The sequence below is a fragment of the Schistocerca piceifrons genome, chromosome 7 (assembly GCF_021461385.2).
Source record: "Schistocerca piceifrons isolate TAMUIC-IGC-003096 chromosome 7, iqSchPice1.1, whole genome shotgun sequence".
Classification (NCBI taxonomy): domain Eukaryota; kingdom Metazoa; phylum Arthropoda; class Insecta; order Orthoptera; family Acrididae; genus Schistocerca; species Schistocerca piceifrons.
The window spans coordinates 173,561,038-173,585,388 of NC_060144.1; the positions used below are offsets into that span (position 1 = coordinate 173,561,038).

The 24,351-nt window shown below is 43.0% G+C and overlaps 1 protein-coding gene across 1 annotated transcript in view; it reads left to right on the forward strand.

The window, feature by feature from the left end:
* The window catches only part of LOC124804846 (lipase 3-like), a 212,029-nt gene that overhangs the window by 72,198 nt on the left and 115,480 nt on the right, over window positions 1-24,351 (forward strand). The window contains exon 2 of the mRNA XM_047265197.1: window positions 14,215-14,428. Coding sequence (XP_047121153.1) covers window positions 14,215-14,428 — 214 coding nt within the window. The remainder of the gene's footprint in view (window positions 1-14,214; window positions 14,429-24,351) is intronic.

Sequence of the window (24,351 nt, forward strand, 5' to 3'; positions counted from 1 at the left end):
GTTCGGTAATTCTCACATCTGTCAACACTTCCTTTCTTTGGGATTGGAATTATTATGTTCTTCTTGAAGTCTGATGGTATTTCGTCTGTCTCGTACATCTTGCTCACTAGATGGTAGAGTTTTGTTAAGCCTGGCTCTCCCAAGGCTGTCAGTAGTTCTAATGGAATTTTGTCTATTCCCGGGGACTTGTTTCGACTTAGGTCTTTCAGTGCTCTGTCAAACTCTTCACGCAGTATCATATCTCCTATTTCATCTTCATCTACTTTCTCTTCCATTTCTATAAAATTGTCCTCAAGAACATCGCCATGCGTTCACTATGCTGTTTGTAGTAGCTTACCCTCATCCCTATTTTCCTAGTCATTATTAAAGCTACTCCTGCATTACTCCTATTTGATTTTGTATTTATAACCCTGTATTCACCTGACCTTGTTTACAGACGCCATTTAGAAGGCTACGTATAATGCCGCCACCATTCGGAACTCTATGAAACTATAGGAGACTGAAGGTATATCCCACGATGTCCCACAACAAATTCCTCATGTTTTCAACCAAAATCGACCGAGAAAAAAAAACGTGTTACATTGCTTTTTGAAAGCACCTCGCATTTCTCCGAAGCAGCTTCAGGTGCCTACGATAGCTAGTGCTGTAAGATGAGCCTTGCTGGAAAATCTAAATATATCGTGCTTACAGAACCTTGTACAAAGTATGTCAAAACGGCTGACACAAGTGTGATAATGTCGCGGTAGAAGTACAAAGTACTAATTCCTTATTATTCCTTAGTTTTTGGTTTATTTCTGTATTTTGTCCCAAAAATTTTGCGAAGGCAAATCTATGTTAATTCACATAAATATGAAATTATTTGTATTTTGTGAGTCATTAAATGAAGTAAAATGTTCAGTTTATTGCTCTGTGAATACATTCTGTCTGTTGGAATAACAAACGTAATTCGTTTAATTTTTTATCTGTTATTTCTCAAAGTAGATACAAAACCATTCTGTTCGTCCCAAAACTTATGAAAGGCACTGTATATTATTTTTTGAAAATAATTTTTTTTTAATTCCATAAAATATGGTGAAGTATATTTAATCCAAGGAACTTAAGAATAGGTGTATTTATTTCATGTAAAGTGTGTACAAAATTTCATTACTATATCATCAAAATTATGGATTTTGTGCACCTTTTAGATACTGTGTGTGTTTTTCACGAGCATCCGCCCTTAACCGCTCTCTGCCCACGCACGTGTCTCCATACCGCTAGGCAACTTCTAACTAACCAGTTGCTCACCGACCGACCTCTTTCTCTCTCTGTCCCCGTCAGCAGTTTAGCTACGGCATTGACAGAGCCGTGACGTCGGTGCGATCTCGAGGAACTCCGAACGTGGAAAGTGAAAGGTGCGGATGGCGTGTCTGTGACGCGTCTGGTGCTGCTGTACTAGCGGACCGCTAGTAACCCCGTTACACCGCTGCGTCATCATGTGACCGCAACACTGGAAGTTGCACATAGTGACAGCTCGTTACTGCACTGACCGCTGCTAATATATTCGTTACGTTTATTGGGCTCAAACTCCGGTCTTCCATAAATCGATTTCACACTAGCGCTTCTCGATGGCCATCAAACAATCCATAATTTTAGTCATGTTGTTGCACTTCAGAACTTCAGTTCCACGAACTGTTCGCACCACGTACACGTTGTACATTATTTGAGTTGTATCTGTCAGGCTGCTACTTGCTTTTGAAAATGTTAGCTAATTTGTGAGAAGCGAGTGTGTGTGCAAAATCGTAGAAACGTATTTGATTGGCCAATCAGTTGCTCATGTAGTTGAGTAGAACACACATTAATATTAGATGATATATTTCTTTAATCAGGAACATCGAACTTGTCAACAGCTACATACACTCCTGGAAATGGAAAAAAGAACACATTGACACCGGTGTGTCAGACCCACCATACTTGCTCCGGACACTGCGAGAGGACTGTACAAGCAATGATCACACGCACGGCACAGCGGACACACCAGGAACCGCGGTGTTGGCCGTCGAATGGCGCTAGCTGCGCAGCATTTGTGCACCGCCGCCGTCAGTGTCAGCCAGTTTGCCGTGGCATACGGAGCTCCATCGCAGTCTTTAACACTGGTAGCATGCCGCGACAGCGTGGACGTGAACCGTATGTGCAGTTGACGGACTTTGAGCGAGGGCGTATAGTGGGCATGCGGGAGGCCGGGTGGACGTACCGCCGAATTGCTCAACACGTGGGGCGTGAGGTCTCCACAGTACATCGATGTTGTCGCCAGTGGTCGGCGGAAGGTGCACGTGCCCGTCGACCTGGGAACGGACCGCAGCGACGCACGGATGCACGCCAAGACCGTAGGATCCTACGCAGTGCCGTAGGGGACCGCACCGCCACTTCCCAGCAAATTAGGGACACTGTTGCTCCTGGGGTATCGGCGAGGACCATTCGCAACCGTCTCCATGAAGCTGGGCTACGGTCCCGCACACCGTTAGGCCGTCTTCCGCTCACGCCCCAACATCGTGCAGCCCGCCTCCAGTGGTGTCGCGACAGGCGTGAATGGAGGGACGAATGGAGACGTGTCGTCTTCAGCGATGAGAGTCGCTTCTGCCTTGGTGCCAATGATGGTCGTATGCGTGTTTGGCGCCGTGCAGGTGAGTGCCACAATCAGGACTGCATACGACCGAGGCACACAGGGCCAACACCCGGCACCATGGTGTGGGGAGCGATCTCCTACACTGGCCGTACACCACTGGTGATCGTCGAGGGGACACTGAATAGTGCACGGTACATCCAAACCGTCATCGAACCCATCGTTCTACCATTCCTAGACCGGCAAGGGAACTTGCTGTTCCAACAGGACAATGCACGTCCGCATGTATCCCGTGCCACCCAACGTGCTCTAGAAGGTGTAAGTCAACTACCCTGGCCAGCAAGATCTCCAGATCTGTCCCCCATTGAGCATGTTTGGGACTGGATGAAGCGTCGTCTCACGCGGTCTGCACGTCCAGCACGAACGCTGGTCCAACTGAGGCACCAGGTGGAAATGGCATGGCAAGCCGTTCCACAGGACTACATCCAGCATCTCTACGATCGTCTCCACGAGAGAATAGCAGCCTGCATTGCTGCGAAAGGTGGATATACACTGTACTAGTGCCGACATTGTGCATGCTCTGTTGCCTGTGTCTATGTGCCTGTGGTTCTGTCAGTGTGATCATGTGATGTATCTGACCCCATGAATGTGTCAATAAAGTTTCCCCTTCCTGGGACAATGAATTCACGGTGTTCTTATTTCAATTTCCAGGAGTGTACATACTAAACACTTACCTAATTTGTGAAGTGTTAAGCCCTATCCCTTTCTGCATCACGGATCAGACGCTCGTGATACAACATTTCTTAATTTTGTGTGCCTTTACTTATTCGGACGTTTTCTAGCCATTGCTGGTCTCAACAAAAAAATGGAGTACAATATAATTCCACGAGTGATCATGCTGCATTTTTCCCCACAATGCACTTATTTGGTAAGTACATGAAAACAATTTCGTGGCCTGTATAAGATTTTTAAACATCTCCTCTTCTACAATCTTTCTCTGTCTCTTTGTTACAGTTCACTGACAGCCATTAGGATACTGAACACAATCTTTATTTTAAAAAATTAGAAAACTACTCAGTATCATACTTAATTGTGCAGGCGAAATTGGAAGAAGTCATTTGTAAAACAAGTGACCCTCGCAAAAGTGTTACTTGAACAGTCCAACAGAATCGATATAGGCCTAATATGAAAAACGACAGTGAAAAATGATTTCCGAAATCCGGTATCGCGCTCATGTGTCATGAGAAAGTGGTGCAGGTTTCGAGTCTTTCGGTTTGTAGGCTAAAATGTGATAAGGAAAGTTTCTGTTACTGCACCTTTTTCGAAGTATTCTTTCTATCACCTCACTTCATCACTGACACTGACGTAAATTCCGCTATGTTACTTTATAAAACGAGAGTTACCATTATTATCTATTGTTACAGCGCGAATCGGTTCGTGAGCACAACATCTAACAAAAAAAAATGGTTCAAATGGCTCCTAGCACTATGGGACTTAACTGCTGTGGTCATCAATCCCCTAGAACTTAGAACTACTTAAACCTAACTAACCTAAGGACATCACACACATCCATGCCCGAGGAAGGATTCGAACCTGCGACCGTAGCGCTCGCGCGGTTCCAGACTGTAGCGCCTAGAACCGCTCGGCCACCCCGGCCGGCACAATATCTAACAGTTCATAGATCTCAGAACTCTAGAAACACTGCCCTCTGATTTATAATTTAACGTGGAAGTTCATAAGACATTATATTCTGAAATGCTACCCTGTAATCTTAAATCTGACGAAAGTAAGAACAGGCACAACTCACTGAAATTGTTTTAAGGTTTGGAGTGGCAAGAACTTTCGCAAAGCAACAACAAAAGTGGGACTAGCTAAAGGTAACCAAGAAAAACTGAAGATCTCATGCAGTTACTACTACGGATGTAAGAAGAATTGCATCCAAAACCTTTTTTTGCAATCTGTGCAGTACATCAGCTAATAATAACTTGAAAACCATGAGCTAGTGTGGTAACAGTATTTTCCTCAGTGGCTCTTTCCCCGTTGGCACTTGTCTCGGAAGTGCAACAGCAGTGCGAACTTACTTGTATAGTTGTAAATTTTAAGAAATATCCAGTTTCTGCTTACGGCAGGCTACTTCCTCACAGTTTTTAAATGCAGTTGAAATGAACGCAATACATTTCTAGAACATGAGTCACGAGTGACCTAATGTGGAGGCATGGTTGTGGAAGGAAGGTTAAAGTAACAGACAGTGGAGGCAATAATAAAAACTAAACGTCGTCCGAACAGGCCTAGAAGGCTCGACAGTACCGACCGACCGCCGTGTCATACTCAGCTCACAGACGTCACTGGATGCTGATTGATCAGCACACCGCTCTCCCGACCGTTGTCAGTTTTCGTGACAGGAGCCGCTACTTCCCCATCAAGTAGGGGAGGTGATAATAAGCTCGCAAAAATTCCAAATTATGCTCAAATGTACTGACAGTCCAATATTTCAGTACTAGATGATACATTTCATGTACAGGTACAATTCAACAGACTATGCGTCTTTACAGTACCGCCATGTACTAAAGACAAAAGCAATCACCACATATTAGCATCCACGCCGGCAACATTATTTCACGAACAGAAGAGCCATGAGATAAATTTCTTTAAATCTGATATGCCTGAATCAGAATTGAATATTCATTCCCAACTGATCTAAAGAACATATCTACATCTACATCTACATCTACGTGATTACTCTGCTGTTCACAATAAAGTGCCTGGCAGAGGGTTCAACGAACCACCTTCAAGCTCTCTACCGTTCCACTCTCGAACGGCGTGCGGGAAAAACGAGCACGGACAAGCGAGGTGTAAACAGTCTCTTTAGTAGACCTGTCGCATCTTCTAAGTGTTCTGCCAATGAATCACAGTCTTTATTTGGCTCTACCCACAACATTATCTATGTGATCGTTCCAATTTAGGTTATTTGTAATTATAATCCCTAAGTATTTATTTGAATTTACAGCCTTCAGATTTGTGTGACTTATCGCGTAATCTAAATTTAGCGGATTTCTTTTAGTACTCATGTGAATAACTTCACACTTTTCTGTATTCAGGGTCAGTTGCCACTTTTCGCACCATACAGATATCTTATCTAAATCCTTTTGCAATTCGTTTTGGTCATCTTATGACTTTACAAGACGGTAAATGACAGCATCATCTGCAAACAATCTAAGACGGCTACTGAGATTGTCTCCCACGTCGTTAATATAGATCAGGAACAATAGAAGGCCTACAACACTTCCTTGGTGAACGCCATATATTACTTCTGTTTTACTCGATGACTCGATGACTTTCCGTCTATTACTACCCTGGGGGGATCAGTACCATCAGTTATTAAATTATGTGGTATATACCTCTCAATTGCTATCGATATTGTCTCTTTGAAATCATTCCACAATTTTTCTACACTTACACGATCAGATCGGAAGGAGTGACAACTGTCTCTTAAAAACGCGTTAAGAGAATTTTTATCAGCTTGTTAAAATAGATATACTTTGCATTTCTTTTTGATGGTTGTAGGTGTTATGGTATTCAGCCTAGCAGGAGCTGCCTCGTGGTCGCTAATCCCTGTATTCGTCGTAATACTCAGTATTTTTCCAGGATTATTTGTTGCTAAGACATGAAGTATGCTTTCACAATCATTTACGCTTTAAGTGGGCTCATGAATTAATTGTTCAAAATAATTTTATGAGAAAGCATTCAGTACAATATCGGATGACGTTTTATGCCTGCCGTTCCCGGGTTCGATTCCCGGCGGGGTCAGGGACTTTCTCTGCCTCATGATGACTGGGTATTGTGTGATGTCCTTAGGTTGGTTAGGTTTAAGTAATTCTAAGTTCTAGGGGACTGATGGCCATAGTGCCCATAGTGCTCAGAGCCATTTTATGCCTGCCACTGGCTTTAAACGTATAATTTTTCCAGCAAATCGAGGGTGGATTGAAGCCACCACTGTATGAGTGGGGTATCTATTTCAAATGACTCAAATTTTCTTTGAACTGTTTAGCAACTGCATATTCTGAGTCGGGGCGGTCAGTAAAACGATCCAACTAATATTTTAGAGTGATTGTCAGGTATAACCTCCATCCATACTATTTTTCGGGAACTACCTATTTCAATTTCACTACAAGGCAAACTACTTCTGCCAGCAATAAATACTCCCCCACCAGCTGTATTTAATCTATCCTTTCTGAACACTGTTAGATCGTTTGCAAAAATTTCGGCTGAACTTATTTCCGGCTTTAGCCAGCTTTCTGTGCTTATAATTATTTGATCTTCCGTGCTTTCTATTAGGGGACTGCAGCTCTGGTTCTTTCCCAACACAGCTACTACAATTTACAACTACACTACCGATCGTTTCTACTACTAGCTTACTGTGTTTTACCTACCCCCTTTTAGACGGACGCCCTTTCTTGGGTTCCCTGAGACCCCGTAGAAGCTGAAAACACAAACAAAGACTGAAGTTCCCCAAGTTTAACACGACTGAAAAATATATTGGGGAAAATAAATTAAATGCACTATCTCCAAAACCATGCTCTGTGAAGTGACAAAAGTCACGGAATAGCGATATGCACATAAGCAGATGGCGGTAGTATCGCGTGCACAAAGCAGAGAAGGGCAGTGCACAAACGGAGCTGTCATTTGTACTCAGGTGATTGATGTGAAAAGTTTCCGAAGTGACTACGGCCGCAGCCGCGCGGGATTAGCCGAGCGGTCTTAGGCGCTGCAGTCATGCACTGTGCGGCTGGTCCCGGCGGAGGTTCGAGTCCCCCCTCGGGCATGGGTGTGTGTGTTTGTCCTCAGGATATTTTAGGTTAAGTAGTGTGTAAGTTTCGGGACTGATGACCTTAGCAGTCCCATAAGATTTCACACACATTTGAACATTTGACTTTGGCCGCACGACGGAATTAATAAAACTCGAATGCGAAATAGTAGCTGGAGCTAGACGCATGGGACATTCCACTTCGGAAATCGCTAGGGATTCAATATTCCGAGATCCACAATGTCAAGAGTGTGCCGAGAATACCACATTTCAGGCAATACCTCTCACCACGGACAACACAGAGGCCGAAGGCCTTCCTTTAACGACCGAGAGCAGCGGCGTTTGCGTTGAGCTATCCCTGCTAACAGACAACAAGCGCCATGTGAAATAACCGTAGAAATCAAATGGTTCAAATGTCTCTGAGCACTATGGGACTTAACTTCTGAGGTCATCAGTCCCCTACAACTTAGAACTACTTAAACCTAACTAACCCGACGCAGGATTCGTAGAAATCAGTGTGGGACATAACGACGAACTTATCCGCAGGACGGTGAGGAGAAACGTGGCGAAATTTAAGTGGAAATGGTTATCTTAGGCTATTTAGAGACCATTTTTAGCCGTTCATGATCCCAAACAACGATGGAATTTTTGTAGATGACAATGTACGATTTCAGAGGGGCACAATTGTTTGCGGTTGGTGTGAAGAACATTCTGGACAATGCGAGCGAGTGATTTGGCCACCCAGATCTCTCGACATAAATCCCATTGAACACTTATGGGTCATAATCGAGAGGTCAGTTCGCGTACAAAATGCTGCACTGACAAACATTCGCAAATATGGACGACTGTAGAGGCAGCATGGCTCAGTATTTCTGCAGAGGTTTCCAACGTCTTGTTGAGTCGACGTGACGTCGAGTTGCTGTACTACACTGGGTAAAAGGAGATCCGACACGATTTTAGGAGGTACCCCACGATCTATGTCACCTCAGTGTAAAAGCAACACAAATGTGCAAGCCAGCAACAGTATCACCATAAACTGGAACGCATGAATGTATCTATTTGATAATCACAACACAAAGTGCCGTTTTACTAAACAGATCAGCTCTTGTCTCCACAGCAACAACCGAGAGAGAATGTCATTTTGACTGCCGACCAAGAGGCCTTGTACCCAGTTCTGCCGCCTTGCTTCCCTATTGGCTGGTTCCTGTGGAAGCACGCAGAATTGTCGAGACGAAACTCACTTTCAATGCAGAGATGAGCAATAGCATTAATGGAGGTATAATAAGGGGAGCAAGAGCTACAGATTTACGTTGTACGTTGCTCTGAAGCCGGCGCCGTAATTTCTATTGTGTGTACACAATAGTTGTTTTAAAATGGTAAACGTTACAGTGCTTTCGTGAATAAGAGAATGTCAGAAAGGATTTTCAGACGTTTTTGTGTTCTTAAATGCGTATTTGATCGATTAATACGATGCATTTCGTCTCGTTAACGTTATCTTTCTTTTTCTCATACGTTTCGAATAAGCAAGAAGTATGTGATATGAAAAGGCTGCTTTTGTAATACAGAATTTTCCTTAATACTGGCTGAAGAAATTAATCTTCGGTCTACGTCGTCTTCCCGAAAATACCGGCTGCGTATTTTGGTATGTCTGGTCGTTTTCCAATGATACCGTCACATAGCATTCACCCAGAGAGCTTTCTGCATTGGACTGATAGCTAATATGAAGTCAAATGACGGAAATAAAACCGCTACTGACCCGTACACGGCTCGTGTTCATGCCATTTACTCATTGTCATCTTCTATTACGGTACGGCCGCCTCGTTTTCTTATTTCATTTACTGGCATCACTAAGTTCCTGCCTTACTTGCCCGTGAGCGGCAGCAGCAGCGCGTATCGGTAAGTACACTGTCGTACCAACGCTGGAGCGAGCGATAGCATTTCCGGGTCGTCGTGTGTCTGGCAGTGCGTTGGAGACGGATCAGCAGTGCAGTCGGGACGCAGCAGCAGTGAAGTCGGGATCGGAGCGCCGGTGAGGCACGGACAGCCAGTGCTCGCCGACCGCTGGCAACACACATAAGCTGTCCAACGGAGGCAGACTGGAGTTGGACGACTGTTGGTTGGTCGTTCGGTTGGTCGACTCATCGATCGATGTATATTTGGTCCTTTCACCGTTTCCGGGGCTGGGCAGTTGGTCGGTTGCCGTGGAGCAGCGAGGAAATCTCCGCGGCGCGTAGCTTGGCCGAGGCCGTTGGTGGCATCTACACGCGGCCCGAGTGTGTGGTGCAGTTCCCATTGCTACGAGATCCGTGGCTCACCGATCCTTGACACGAAAGTTGGGTTTTGACTTCATCTACCAGCAAGTCACGACTGTTCGCATTGTGTCGTTTGGATTTCGTTGTCGGCTGTTGGGACATTTCCGCGAGCAACAACGTGTGTTTTCAAGTTGGCAAATTTTAGCCACCCTCCGGTGGAGTTTATCTGTACTTAGTTATTTTGAATCTTCCGCCTTGTGGCCGTTAACGTTCCCGTTACCTGCCGTGGCCGTTGACGTAAATTCAGGCATCGTGTTGTCACTGTCCAGCACAGTGTGTAGATTGACAGCTCAATGTATACTTGGTTGTGGGCGCCAATACCTTTGACGTTGTTCCATTGAACTCCTTGTCGTGTGTTGGTCGGGTGGAGCGGAAGTTATGTTGTCGGTGGGTCCGTTGACTGTCTGTCGGTTGGGTTGTCGTCGGATTGAGAATGGTTGGGCCGACTGCCTATCTCACCTAAGCGAGCGTTAGTGTTTGAATTCCAGGCTGACCCTCAGAAACTTCTGAGCGCAGTTGGGTGTACAGCGTTTTCTTATTTGTTCTTGTTGTTTCTATTTGTATGGCTTCTAGCAGATTTTTAAATTAAGGTTGTTTTGCCCTTAAGGCGTAAGATTGTTTGGGCCTTCTGCGTAATTAAAGAACTGTTTTAAGGTAAGGACAAGGCCTTTTAAAAATTTATTTTGGTTTGAGTCTTAAGTGGTGGGCCTTCAGCCGATTTTTTTTTTTTAAATTTAAAGTTGTTTTGGTCTTAAGGTGTGAGATTGTTTGGGGCCTTCAGCCTAATTGGAAGAACTGATTTAAGATAAGGCCTTCTCCCTTTTAAATTTCTGATTTGGGTTTGAGATTTAAGTTATTGGCTTTCAGTCAATTTTAAATTAAAGTGGTCTTGCCCTTAAGGCATGAGATTGTATGGCGTATTCAGCCAGTTATTAAGTTCCAAAAATTAATGCCGTGTGTTTTTTTTTTTTAATTCTTGGCTCTTGCAATGTTTGGTCAAACAAATAAAGTTGTAGGTTCGAGTGTAACTGACAGCCGCTTATTTTCATCCCTTTCCACAATTTGAACTACCTGTCCTGTCCCGCGGGTTTAGCACGGCGTCTCAGCTACAATAAAAGAAATCAACGCAACAAAAACTCAAGTATATAAAAGGATACATCGCTTGAACGAGTTCACTTGCTAATGAAATGTTATTCCTGTACATTTACGACTGCAACCAGAATTGTTAGTAAGTGACGCAACCTGGTCTCCTTGATTGAAACATGTCCACCAGAAGCAGCTAACAGCTAACATGGCGGACGTCGACTCCTCTTATCATACCTGCATGATGCCAGCAGACATATATGTAACTCCAGAACTTTGAGGCAAACAAACCTTTATCGTCGGGGTCGTGAGAGCGTGGTGTGAAAGGTGTTTTGCACAACTGCAGACACCTGTCACATTAGGTTTGTATAATAGTGCATCATTGAAGTCCGCAGCTCGTGGTCGTGCGGTAGCGTTCTCGTTTCCCGCGCCCGGGTTCGATTCCCGGCGGGGTCAGGGATTTTCTCTGCCTCGTGATAACTGGGTGTTGTGTGCTGTCCTTAGGTTAGTTAGGTTTAAGTAGTTCTAAGTTCTAGGAGACTGATGACCATAGCTGTTAAGTCCAATAATGCTCAGAGCCATTTGTACCATTTTTTTGCATAATTGAAAAACGTTTACTGAAAAATACGTGCTCTTCGCTATACAGCAAATACAAAGTGAACACCACAAAACCGACAAACCAAAGGGACAGGTTCCTGACTGGAAATGGAGGAAAAGATTGCTTTGACCATGTGTCTGGAAATGAATCATTGCCTCGGTAGATGGCGCTGACGAAAGGCAGCTCCTCTGACCACGTGCCGTGTGTTCCTTGTGTATTGCAGCTGAGAGGGATAGTAGCGGTTGTCATGCAGGACACACATAACCGTACTTTGGTTTACCCCATGTTGGCAGGCGACTTGCCTGGAGCTCCTACTAGGGTTCGTCTCAATATCCTGGTGTGCGCACAGTCCGCCACCTCCCTGCACGTTCGCCAGTCTGAAAGGACCGATTATCTCACAAACGCCCAAAAAGGGCTTGAAATATTTTGGTTGGTTTCTATGATGGTACTTGTTTTGGTATAGCTGTGCTACCTCTCGAATGTTTCTATCTGCTTGGCCGTACACATCTCGGCTTCTTCCAAACGTGAATACCTCACATTCTGCTGCTTACACTACGCTACGTCAGTCACACGTGCTCAGAGGAACTGTCATTCGTCAGCGCCATCTACCGTGGCAACGATGCATTTCCGGAGACATGTTCATAGGACCTTCCAGTCACCAGTCCATCCCTACAGTTTCTCGGTTTTATTAATGTATGAGTACGGGCTGTAGACACATCTGGAAGTTTGGGACTGGTCGTGAATCACGCTCGGATATCCAAATGGTAAGGCGATCGCTCGTGATAAGCGGGAAAGCCGGGTTAGAGTCCGAGACAGGGACACATTTTCACTGTCGCCAACCGATTATATAGCTAATGATTGTCCATATTTGCAACTGAGAATACATTCAATGTATTTCAAAATGTATAGTGTTTTATGTCGATAGCTAACAGCAGCCTAATATTTGTCATTCTTTAGGGGATACGTGAAATGACTAAAAATGCAGAATTTAAAGGTTACGTGAATTAGTAACTTGCCACGAGTTAACTAACCCTTCGTACAGAAGTTTGTCGGTACCAGTAACAGGGAGAACCATTTTTATGTAAAACATTTCATTTTTCGAAACATTTTTACTGGCGCTATGTTTTGCGTTAAATGTATGTGTGGTATGTATTTGACATGTGATTATTTGTAAACAAATAGGTGTGTTATGAGACCGCGGGAACATACACATGGGCCGCTTGTGTCAGTTAGGTACAACGGGAAAATACGGCAGTTTACGATGTTAGGTTACCCAGAATTAATTATTTAATAATTTGGTGTAAAGTAATGTGATAGCCATAGGACAGTCATAGGTAAAGAGATGTTGATAATATGACTGGTGCAAAGTAGAAGACGCAGGGTAGCTGAGTGGCTATGATAAGTCACAGTCAGAGGAGAGCACCTTCGCAAGCGTTTTGTACGAGGAAGTGAGTCAGGAAGGATTCACTGCTCAGCTTTCGTGACGGTGAAACGTGTTTGCACCGTGCACTGAAAGGACTTATTAATTTTGAGCAGTGGCGAAATTTAGGAGACTATAATGACTTTGAGAACTTTCAGGTACCGACTTATGAGACTTTTACGGAAATTTCGAATTTTTCTTTGCGCTCAGACTTATTTTGAATAATCTAAAATCTCCTCATGGCATGCTGTGCAACTGTAACTTAGAACTGATAATCCGAAGTCAATCTTGCAATGTACTGAGCGAGTATTCGATCCACAGACAATCAGCTGATCTTTTTGGTAACGGGTCAGGGTGAATACCTTAAACTGACAACTGAGAGCGATTGTGGTGCGTGTGAAAGTCACACTTCAATCTGTGCTTAGTACGGACTTGGTAGTTAATTCACTCCTTAGTTAGCTAAGTATGAGGATGAAATATTTTATACAACCTGTTGTTATGTTTATTGCGGCTTGTTCCTGCTACAGCGTCTCTAGCCGACAAAATCTACTTGTCGCTTCAGGGAAGGCATGGGCTGCAGACCACCGAAAAGTGAGTGGACATCCTTGAGTAGGCAACGTACAGATACTTGTGGCCACACATAGTGTGTTTTCTCACGACAGAGTTCGCAGCAACTTTGCATTCTCCTAGAACGCCTGCTAGAAATGTCCTGTGGGAGATGAAACCTGATTCCTTCACCAGGGAGTGTTTCTTGATTCATTATAAGTTGCTCAACCTGTCGATGATGCCAATTCCCCAATTGTTGTTCAATTAGAGGAAAAGTCACTCCATCTGCCTAGTTAGAACTTTATTAAATCCACACGACCAATTTCGCTCTTTATATTAGGCTCTTATCAAGTATAGCAGAAACTGCGAAACGTTAATTCATGGTATGATGGGTATAAAGATAATTTTGATAATAGGAGAAGTGAGACAATGCTTATATATGTACAGTACAAGTGCAGAATATAATATGCAATTTACGTTATGCTGTAGAGAAGCAACATCACATCATGAAAACGGTGTAAGTCACGTGAATTTAAAAAAGTTTCGCGCGCATTGACATCATGAAAAATGGGGGTGTCGCAATTATACAAACTGTATAATCCGGCACACTAAAACTGTTAACACACTTTGGTTTAAAAAGAACTATATTCGGAACTGTTTCAGAATTACAACTGCACTTGATAATGACCTAATATAAAGGATGAAACCGGTCGTGTGGACTTAATGACGTTCTAATTAAGCAACTGGAACGGCTTTTCATTAATTATTGATTCACCATCTGCAGGACAATCGCCTTCGTGTCGGTGTACATGCCTGGTGCTGTGTTTAGAGGTGCTGCTCTCGCTGTTGCAGCCGGAGCGCGTGCAGAAGTATGGCTATCCGGTGGAGGAGCACTGGGTGACGGGCGAGACGGGCTACGTGATGCGCGTGTTCCGGGTGCCCCGCGGGCGCCCGCAGTCGCAAACGCAGGCCCAGCCAACAGACGCTGCTCGGCCCGCCATCTACCTGCAGCACGGCGTCGTCGCCAGCTCCGACATCTGGCTGCTGCTCGGTGAAAAGTCCTTTCGTAAGTATGCGGCAGAGTGGCGACTGCTACAGGAGAAGCGCAAAGCTGCAGAAGCAAGCGTCACTATGCGAAAGACAGACGCCGTCTTGTATCCTCCTGAACCTTGCTGCGGCCTGTTTGTAGGTTTCCGACCTCTGTTGCAGGCCAGACAGTATCGTTTAGTTGGAATGGTTGTGGTTGTTGTCTTCTTCTCGTGTTGACTGGCGCCACTCGGTTTCGCAAGCGTTGCCTGTCCGCTAGTGGCATCAGCAGCGGTTATCGATATGTAGTAACTGTTGCCCTATCTTTGAGATCTTTGAGGCGACGTCGTTGTTTTTCTGTGTCTTGTGAATGTGGCAGTTCGGTTGGGGACTCAGGAGGAGCCAGGTTCACATAGTGCGAGAACACGCCGGGACCGCTGGTGGCACGCATGGACTGCTGGGTGGAACGGCTGTGGTCACGATGGTGCACAACTTCGTCATAAACCGGATCCTGCAGGCATTGAGTGCATTTCAATTCAGTTGAGCAACCTCCACCATTGTGACATCTCGTGATTCTCCAGTGACTTGGGTTCATGTTGCTGCTCGTAGTATCGGCGAGATGAAGAGCAGTGAGTGGAGTGCTTGGGCAAGGCGGATCTGATCAGCTTTCCTCCACTTCTTATTACTATTTACTGCATTCAGGTTGTGACAATTTGTTCAACCAGCGGTATTTTTCCTGACTGGTGGCCGCTAACACCCCAGTATGTAACGGCAGTCTACGTTTCCTCGCCTTGCCACTGCTGTCCGGTGAGGTGTGTAGTTTTGACAGCTTTCTTGATTGTAGGTTGGTCGGCGATTCTTCTACTCTGGTGGTAGTGATGTCTTTCTCGTCCCGGGCGCTCTAAGCACAGTATTCTGCAGACGGAGTCCAGACCGCCGATTCTGGCTTCTGCGTATTTCTGCATCTTTGCATTTGGTTTATTGGACGTCAGGTAGCCTCAGCAAAATTATCATTAGTCATTCGTTAGAGAAGTGCGATAATTATCGCACAATCAGCTTAACAGCTCATGCATCGAAGCTGCTTACAAGAATAATATACAGAAGAATGGAAAAGAAAATTGAGAATCCGCTAGGTGACGATCAGTTTGGCTTTAGGAAAAGTAAAGGGACGAGAGAGGCAATTCCGACGTTACGGCTAATAATGGAAGCAAGGCTAAAGAAAAATCAAGACACTTTCATAGGATTTGTCGACCTGGAAAAAGCGTTCGGCAGTATAAAATGGTGCAAGCTGTTAGAGATTCTGAAAAAGTAGGGATAAGCTATAGGGAGAGACGGGTCGTATACAATATGTACAACAACCAAGAGGGAATAATAAGAGTGGACGATCAAGAACGAAGTGCTCGTATTAAGAAGGGTGTAAGACAAGGCTGTAGCCTTTTTGCCCCTACTCTTCAATCTGTACATCGAGGAAGCAATGATGGAAATAAAAGAAAGGTTCAGGAGTGGAATTAAAATAAAAGGTGAAACGATATCAGTGATACGATTCGCTGATGACTTTGCTATCCTGAGTGAAAGTGAAGAAGAATTAAATTATCTGCTGAATGGAATGAACAGTCTAATGAGTACACAGTATGGTTTGAGAGTAAATCGCAGAAAGACGAAGGTAATGAGAAGCAGTAGAAATGAGAACAGCGAGAAACTTAACATCAGGATTGATGGTCACGAAGTCAATGAAGTTAAGGAATTCTGCTACCTAGGCAGTAAAATAACCAATGACGGACGGAGCAAGGAGGACATCAAAAGCAGACTCGCTGTGGCAAAAAAAGCATTTCTGGCCAAGAGAAGTCTACTAATATCAAATATCGGCCTTAATTTGAGGAAGAAATTTCTGAGGATGTACGTCTGGAGTACAGCATTGTATGGTAGTGAAACATGGACTGTGGGAAAACCGGAACAGAAGAGAATCGAAGCATTTGAGATGTGCTGCTAAGACGAATGTTGAAAATTAGGTGGACTGATAAGGTAAGGAATGAGGAGGTTCTACGCAGAATCGGATAGGAAAGGAATATGTGGGAAACACTGATAAGGAGAAGGGACAGGATGATAGGACATCTGCTAAGACATGAGGGAATGACTTCCATGGTACTAGAGGGAGCTGTAGAGGGCAAAAACTGTAGAGGAAGACAGAGATTGGAATACGTCAAGCAAATAATTGAGGACGTAGGTTGCAAGTGCTACTCTGAGATGGAGGTTAGCACAGGAAAGGAATTCGTGGCGGGCCGCATCAAACCAGTCAGTAGACTGATGACAAAAAAAAACGACTGCAACTAGTCTGAGTTACCATCTTTTGAAGTGAATGCAACTCTTGGCTGCCTATCTCATCGCTCGCGAAAGTGTTTTTTTTTTTTTTTTTTTTTTCCATACCTACTTAGATGTTGATTCCTGGTGAACCATCTCTGAATGGCCCTTGTGTTTTTTTATTGTATTTGTTGGTTTATTGTATGTTTCTAAATTTTTTATATAACTGCCATTCTTGGTGTTATAGCAGGTTTAAATGATTATGCTACCAAGGTTAACATCATTTTGTCTCATCTGTTTGGTGATCAGTTGCTTGTCCTTTTAAATTAACTTTTGCTTTTTCATCGTTGTTTTACAGTAAGTTTGTTAATTTTTTTATAATTGCCCTTCTTGGCGTTAAAGGCCTTCAACCGTGACTGTGGTTACTAGCCTTAAAATTCTAATTAGAATCACATTGGCTTGTTTTTAAAAACAGTTTTTTCTGTGTCTGTATTTTATGCTCATTTGGTAAATTGCAACGCACTGAAAGCACTACTAATTACACAGTTGTTTATTCCTTCATTAATAACATGTGACATCTTGATTTATTGCTGAGTCTGGAATTACCGTGTTAAAATAAATGTGTGCAATTGCAAAAGTGAACCAATAGTAACTGGTTACGGTTCTATCCACAATCATAACCGAATCCTGCCTTCAGTGACTACCAGGTTACACCTCCTTTCAAGACATTGTCCATTCCATTGTATTACTCTTCCAAGTCCTTTGCTGTCTCTGACAGAACTACAATGTCATCAGTGAACGTCAAAGTTTTTATTTCTTCTCCCTGGGCTTTAATTCCTACTCAGAATTTTTCTTTGGTTTTCTTTGCTGCTTGCTCAATGTCTAGACTGAATAATGTCAGGGACAGTCTTGTCGTACGTCTGACCTTTGTATCTGCACAGAAATGTTCTAATGTGTGCAAACTTAGCTTACCACTTAGCGCGCAAATGGATAAAACATCTGAACTGTCTTCTCAAGCCCAGGGTGTCAAACAGACATTCTAAATAAATATGACCCTGGCCCTGTAAGGCAGCTAATATCAGGTGCAGATCGTAACAAAAATTATTAGAAATGCTGCTGTCGCGTAACTGGAATGCATGAATTAATAAAAGTGAAAGGTCGGGGTCTATTCGAGAGAGACAAAAGAGCTATCCTGTTTTTGTTCTACATATAATTTATCAACTGTGCTTCCAGGAGTCAAGTGATACACAACAATCAGTTCAATTACTTTTGACAGTCAATAACAAATTGTTTAATTCTTGGACATGTAAAAATGACGATTATTAAAATCGTTATCTCTGCACATGAAAAAATTTTTATCAGAGGAAAGAATGTTCATTAAAATCCCCATCTGCTCACTTAAATCTACGTTGTCATAGCTGGTCAATGCACTGAGTTGGTGCAGAATAAATTTGCTTTTTGAACCAATGAAAAACAAACTCTAATGTACATAATGTGAGTGTAGGTTAGCATCCAATCTTTTGATATTCAATGGTCAAAGCGTATGCAAGTTGGAGTTAGCAAAATCTAGACTCAACATTTACTGTGGCCTAATGCGCGATGGCACTTTACCAAGTGGCATCTGCAATGGCGTTGTCCCCGTGCTGGGTCTGAAACGCTAATTCCCTACTCTGGCCTTCACTGAATTCACTCAGTCGCCTAATATGCTGCGAGAAACCTGAAATTTGCCGATTGACGAAATAAAAACTTGCAATCATGATGCGTACTTCGCCATCCACTTATAGTTCATAAGACATTCTATCCCCTGACAAGTCCTTTTATCCAAGAATGAAAGACTTCTCTGGGTCCTTGCCAGTTACACATACTACTCAGTTAGGGAGAAAACCGGAATGAGTCCTGAACTGCTGTTACCTGATAGTAGACCACAACAAAGTGCTGCATTGTACGACATACAAATATAACTTTGCCCGATTTTTGACTGCTGTGCTACCATACTGACCCTTACTAGTGAAGAAAGGTTTTGGTTAAATTTCCGCTTTCAGACAGAAGTATTTACAAGCTTTTTGTTATTATCAAGGACGAAGAGTTTCACTTTTCTGCTTTCCTTGCTGAAGAGTAGATCCACAATGGCAAAGCAGCCAAGATATTTTTTCTCATACGAAACGTATTTTAATTTCAAGAAAAATTTCTTTTTACGAGTATTAATTACTTTCTCGTTTTAAAAAAAGGAAGAACTTTTAGTTTCACAAAAGAAGACATTTACTTGCATCCCTTACATTTTAAAGACGAGAAACATTCAAATAACCAAGTTAGCCATAGAAGGCAAAGAAGACGAGTCCATGAATAGGCTATAATAGATGATGGGAGACACGTAAATAAACAAATAATTAAAAATTAAAAAATAAGAAAACAAAAAAGGCGATAGAGCGCTTGCCCGCAAAATGTAAAGGTTACAAGTTCGAATCCCGGCACGCAGTTCCCGTATTGGCTGCTGTTTAAAAAGGTCGTTATTTTAATAATAAAGAAAGTTACAACAAAGACAGCAGTGCTGGTTAATGTCCCGCTCGTAGCTTAACAACATTCGTTTCATATGCATGTCGGTAGAGCGCTTGCCCGCAAAATGTAAAGGTTACAAGTTCGAATCCCGACACGCAGTTCCCGTATTGGCTGCTGTTTAAAAAGGTCGTTATTTTAATAATAAAGAAAGTTACAACAAAGACAGCAGTGCTGGTTAATGTCCCGCTCGTAGCTTAACAACATTCGTTTTATATGCATGTCGGTAGAGCGCTTGCCCGCAAAATGTAAAGGTTACAAGTTCGAATCCCGGCACGCAGTTCCCGTATTAGCTGCTGTTTAAAAAGGCCGTTATTTTAATAATAAAGAAAGTTACAACAAAGACAGCAGTGCTATTTAATGTCCCGCTCGTAGCTAAACAACATTCGTTTCATATGCTTTTTATTTTTATTTTGGACAAAACTTTATTTGAGGTAGTCAAGATGAAGGGGACAATCTGTATAGAAGATTAATACAGGGGAAATAAACTTGAAGGAATAGAAATTAAGATGATGAGATGGGGAATATGATACAGCAAGAAGAATTTGACAGAGTTCTGTAAACATGTCAGAACAAAACTATTATATTTGATGTGTGAGATATATGAGACGCGCGACGTAATTTCAGATTTCAGGGAGAATGTAATAATTCCTACGCCAAATGTGGTAGTTGTTGGTAGATGGGAATATTACTAAACCATTATTTTAATAAGGCATGGCTGCAAAGTAGTGGCATGAATTATTTGCTGAGGAATGGAGAAGCTGGCAATAATGACCTCGGGGAAGTTCAGATTCGGTTCTGTAGATATGTAATAATACGACAGGCAATACTAATCCTATGAATTTCTTAGAAAAATTCTTTGAATAAAGACAAATCTGAATTTACAGCATTGATAGGCTCAGAGAAAGTCTTTGAAAATGTTAACTGGAACACACTTATTGAAATTATGAAGTTATCATGGATTAACACTTTCGTGTTTGATGGGAACATGTATGTCCCACTAAAGTAATATGAAGCTTTGAAGGTTGGGATGTCTGTATCAGCCAATAAAACGCAGTGTTTAGTTCGCCTTCCCTACAACATTTTCTGTTTGATGCTTTCGGTTTAAGTTATTCGTCATTTTAACACCTAGCTATTTAGCTGAATTAACAGCCTTTAAATTTGTACTTTTTATCACGCACCGGAATAATAATGAATTATTTTTAGTGCTCATATTGGCGATGTTACCCTTTTTATTTATGGTCAGTTCCCACTTTTCACACCATACAGACATGTTGTCTATATCATTTTGCAATTGTTTTTTTTATTTCCTGATGACTTTAATAGACAATAAATGACAACATCATCTACATACAATCTAAGAGGGTTGCTCAGAACGTCTCCTAAATCGTTTATATAGATTAGGAACAGCAGAGGGCCTGTAACAATTCCTTGTGGAACTCCAGATATAACTTCTGTTTTACTCGATAACTTTCTGTCTGTTCCTAGGAACTGTAACCCTTGTGACAGCAAGTCACAAATGCAGTCACACAACTGCGACGATCATAGGCAAGCAGTTTGATTAGAAGTCACTTGAGGGCTACGGTGTCAAAAACCTTCTGGAAATCTAAAAACATGGAATCAATTTAAGATCACCTGTCGATAACACTCATTACTTATTGAGAATAAAAAGATAGTTGTGTTGCACAAGAACTATATGATGACTTTCTATCAATAGATCGTTTTCTTCGAGGTATTCGTATTGCTCGAACACGGAATATGTCCCGAAATCCTACTGCAAAGTGTTACGGCCCTTGAGTACTGTTTTTTTTTTTTCTTTTTTTCTTTATTGGATTTCAATTCCCCCCCGTCCCCCCAGAGGGGGAAGCGGCTGGCAGCAGTAGCGTAATATGCTGCTCTACAGCCTATTGAAAAGTTAAGAAACATAATGAGAAAAACAGGCAATAAAACGTTGACATTGTAAAAAATTGTAAAATGGCGGTAAGTTATGGAATTTAAAATATAAAAACACTACGTTGACGATGCGGATGAAGACACACAAGAAGTACACAGGCACAATTAAAAAACACAGTGACAGTCTGGTTTCTGTTCGCATGAGATAAAAAATACAACTAACAACACTATGGCAGCTGTTCGCAATACTGACAGGTGATGCACAACACTAAACACACCACTATACAGGTGATGGCGGATGGCGGGAGGGGGGGGGGGACCTGGACCGATGAGGGGGGAAATGGGGGAGGAGAGGAAAGGAAAAAAGGGGGCATCCAATGGAGGGAGGGTACATAGAAGAGGAGGGGCTGGGTGGACACGAGATGGAGTGGGAAAGGCAGTGGAGGGGAGAGCAGAAAGGACTCAGGGGAGAGAAGGGAGGCAGAGAGAGGGTAGGTGGGGAAAAAAACAGGATCAAAGGAGTGGAAGCGAGACCCTGCAGAAAGGGAGGCAGAGAGAGGGTAGGTGGGGAAAAAAACAGGATCAAAGGAGTGGAAGCGAGACCCTGCGGAAAGGGAGGCAGAGAGAGGGTAGGTGGGGAAAAAAACAGGATCAAAGGAGTGGAAGTGAGACCCTGGGGAAAGGACAGAGGAAAGGAGATGAGGATCAGAGTTGATAGGACGGATAAATGGAGAGAGAGAGGGAATCATCTGGGAGGAGGAGTTGGCAGAAGCCACCTTGGGAAAGGAGATGAAGGGTGTAGAGATGGAGGGTAGGGGGGACACGACAGTGAAGGCACGGCAGAGGGCAGGGGTTGGAGAGGAGAGAAGCAATGAGGGGATGAGGGGGATGAAGGTGGCGCAAGGTGTAGAGTATGCAGATGTGTTCAAGCAATACTGACATGGAAATCATAGAGGATTCGCGCGGGGGACGGGAGGTGTATATGGAAGGCGAGGTGGAGTGCATGGCGCTCAAGAATCTGGAGGGACTAATGGAATTTCGGGGGTGGGGGGGGCGGATATCCAGGTGGGACTGGCGTAACAGAGGATGGGACGGATTAAGGATTTGTAGGTGTGGAGAATGGTAAAGGGGTTCAACCCCCATGTCTGGCCAGAGAAGAGTTTGAGGTGAGTACTGGTGTGATCTGTGAATTTTTCCAGTCTTTAGATGTGGATCTCTCGTCGAGCGAACGGTTGTATATGATTGTTAAGTGTGGAGCTGTTATACCAGCACAGTCTGAAAGGAACCAAACTGGTATACAGTCTGTACTGTAAGACTTGCATTTTTGAGTTATTTGAAATGCTTCGCTAACAGTGCTCTTACCTACAGAGTTATCCAGATACACTCACGACCCACCACTCTCGACCCAACTTCACTGTTTCAGCGCTGACAGCATCTATCATTGCCACTACTTCGCGTTATCGCCGCCTGCAGTGATAGCGCCGATGAGAAGTTTTACGCCAATCTTTCTTCCTTTTCTTTACCTCGATTACTTTCTTTCAAGATTTTAGTCCAGCAATGTACGCAGGAAAATTTCTGTGAACTTTGGAAAGTAAGAGAGGGGTACAGGGAGAACAACAATAATATGACTGGAAAACAATCCTTCTCAGCTAAGTTGGAGCATTAAGCAGGGCATAAATCAGGGATCCTCTACCGTTTAGTCGGTGTATCAAAGAAGCAGTTAACTAAATCATTGCCTTCACTGCGCGATAGCGATGATAGTGTTACAAGTGCCACTACAGCGGATTTACTAAATACGGTTTTCCGAGATTCCTTCATCAAAGAAGAAGTAAATGTTCCAGGATTTGTATCAAGAACAGCTACCAACATGAGTAACTTAAAGTAGATACCCTCGGTGTGGTAAGACTACATAAGTCAATGAAGGCATATATTTCGGTCCAGATTGTAGGTTCCTTTCGGAGTATATAACATCCATATTCAACCGCTCAATCGAAAAAAGGACGAAGACTGGAAAGTTGCACAGGTCAAACCAGTACACAAAAAAGAAAAGAAAATTAATCCGCTTAATTACAGAACCCATATCACTGCCACACAGTTGCAGTAAGATTTTGGGACATATTGTCAAACATGAAATAACTCAAAGGAAACAATCGATTGACACATAATACAGCTTCCGAAAATATCGTTCTTGCGAACATAACTACCTCTTTATTCTTATGAAGTAAAAAGTGCTATCGACAGAGCTCTGCAGTTCATTCTATATTTCTGGACTTCCGGTTTTTTGACACCATTCCTCACAAGGAGCTTCTAGCCAAATTTCGTGCCTGTCTCATTGTGTGACTAGGTCCGAGATTTCCTGTCAGTATTGTCATTGTTCGTAATAATTGCCGAAAAGTTGTCGAGTAAACACTGCAGTGATATCTGATGGTCCGCAAGGAAGCGTTTTAGGTCCTCTGCTGTTTACAGATGATGCTGTCATTTACTGTCTAGGAAAATCAGAATAAAAAAAAAACAAAATGAGTTAGACAAGATATCTGTATGGTGTTAAAAATGTTAAGGCCCTCCACATGAGTAATGAAAATAATGTTACATTCCAGCTGCATAAAAAATTAATACAAATTTAAAGTTTGCCGATTCAACTAAATAGTTAGGGATTACGACTATGAACAACTTAAATTGAAAATATCACACAGAAGATGTTGTGGAGAGGACGAACCAAAGACTATGGTTTATTTGTAAAACGGATAGAAGATGGAACAAATATACTAAAGAGACTACCTACACTACTCTCGTCCGTTCTCTGTTAGAGTATTTGTGCGCGGGGATCCTTATCAGATAGGACTGGCGGAGGACGTCGAAAAAGTTCAAAGAAGGGCAGCTCGTCTTGCACAGTCGCGAAGTAGGGTAGAGACTGTCGGCAGTAAGTACGCGGGTTGGGATGGCGATCACGAAACAAAACACTTTTTCGTTTAGGCGATATATTTTCACAAAATTTCGATCACCAACTTTCTTCTTCGAAAGCGAAAATGTTTTCATCACTCTCACCTACAACCGACGTAATAAAATAAGAGAAATGACAGCTCATACGAAAAGGTTTAGGTATTCATTTTTTTCACGTGGATTGGGGGGTGACTGAAACATCTTTCTGTGAACCAACCATCCATTTGGATGTGAGTTGCAGAGTAGTGACGTAGTAACAAAGAAATAAAAAGTGGAAAT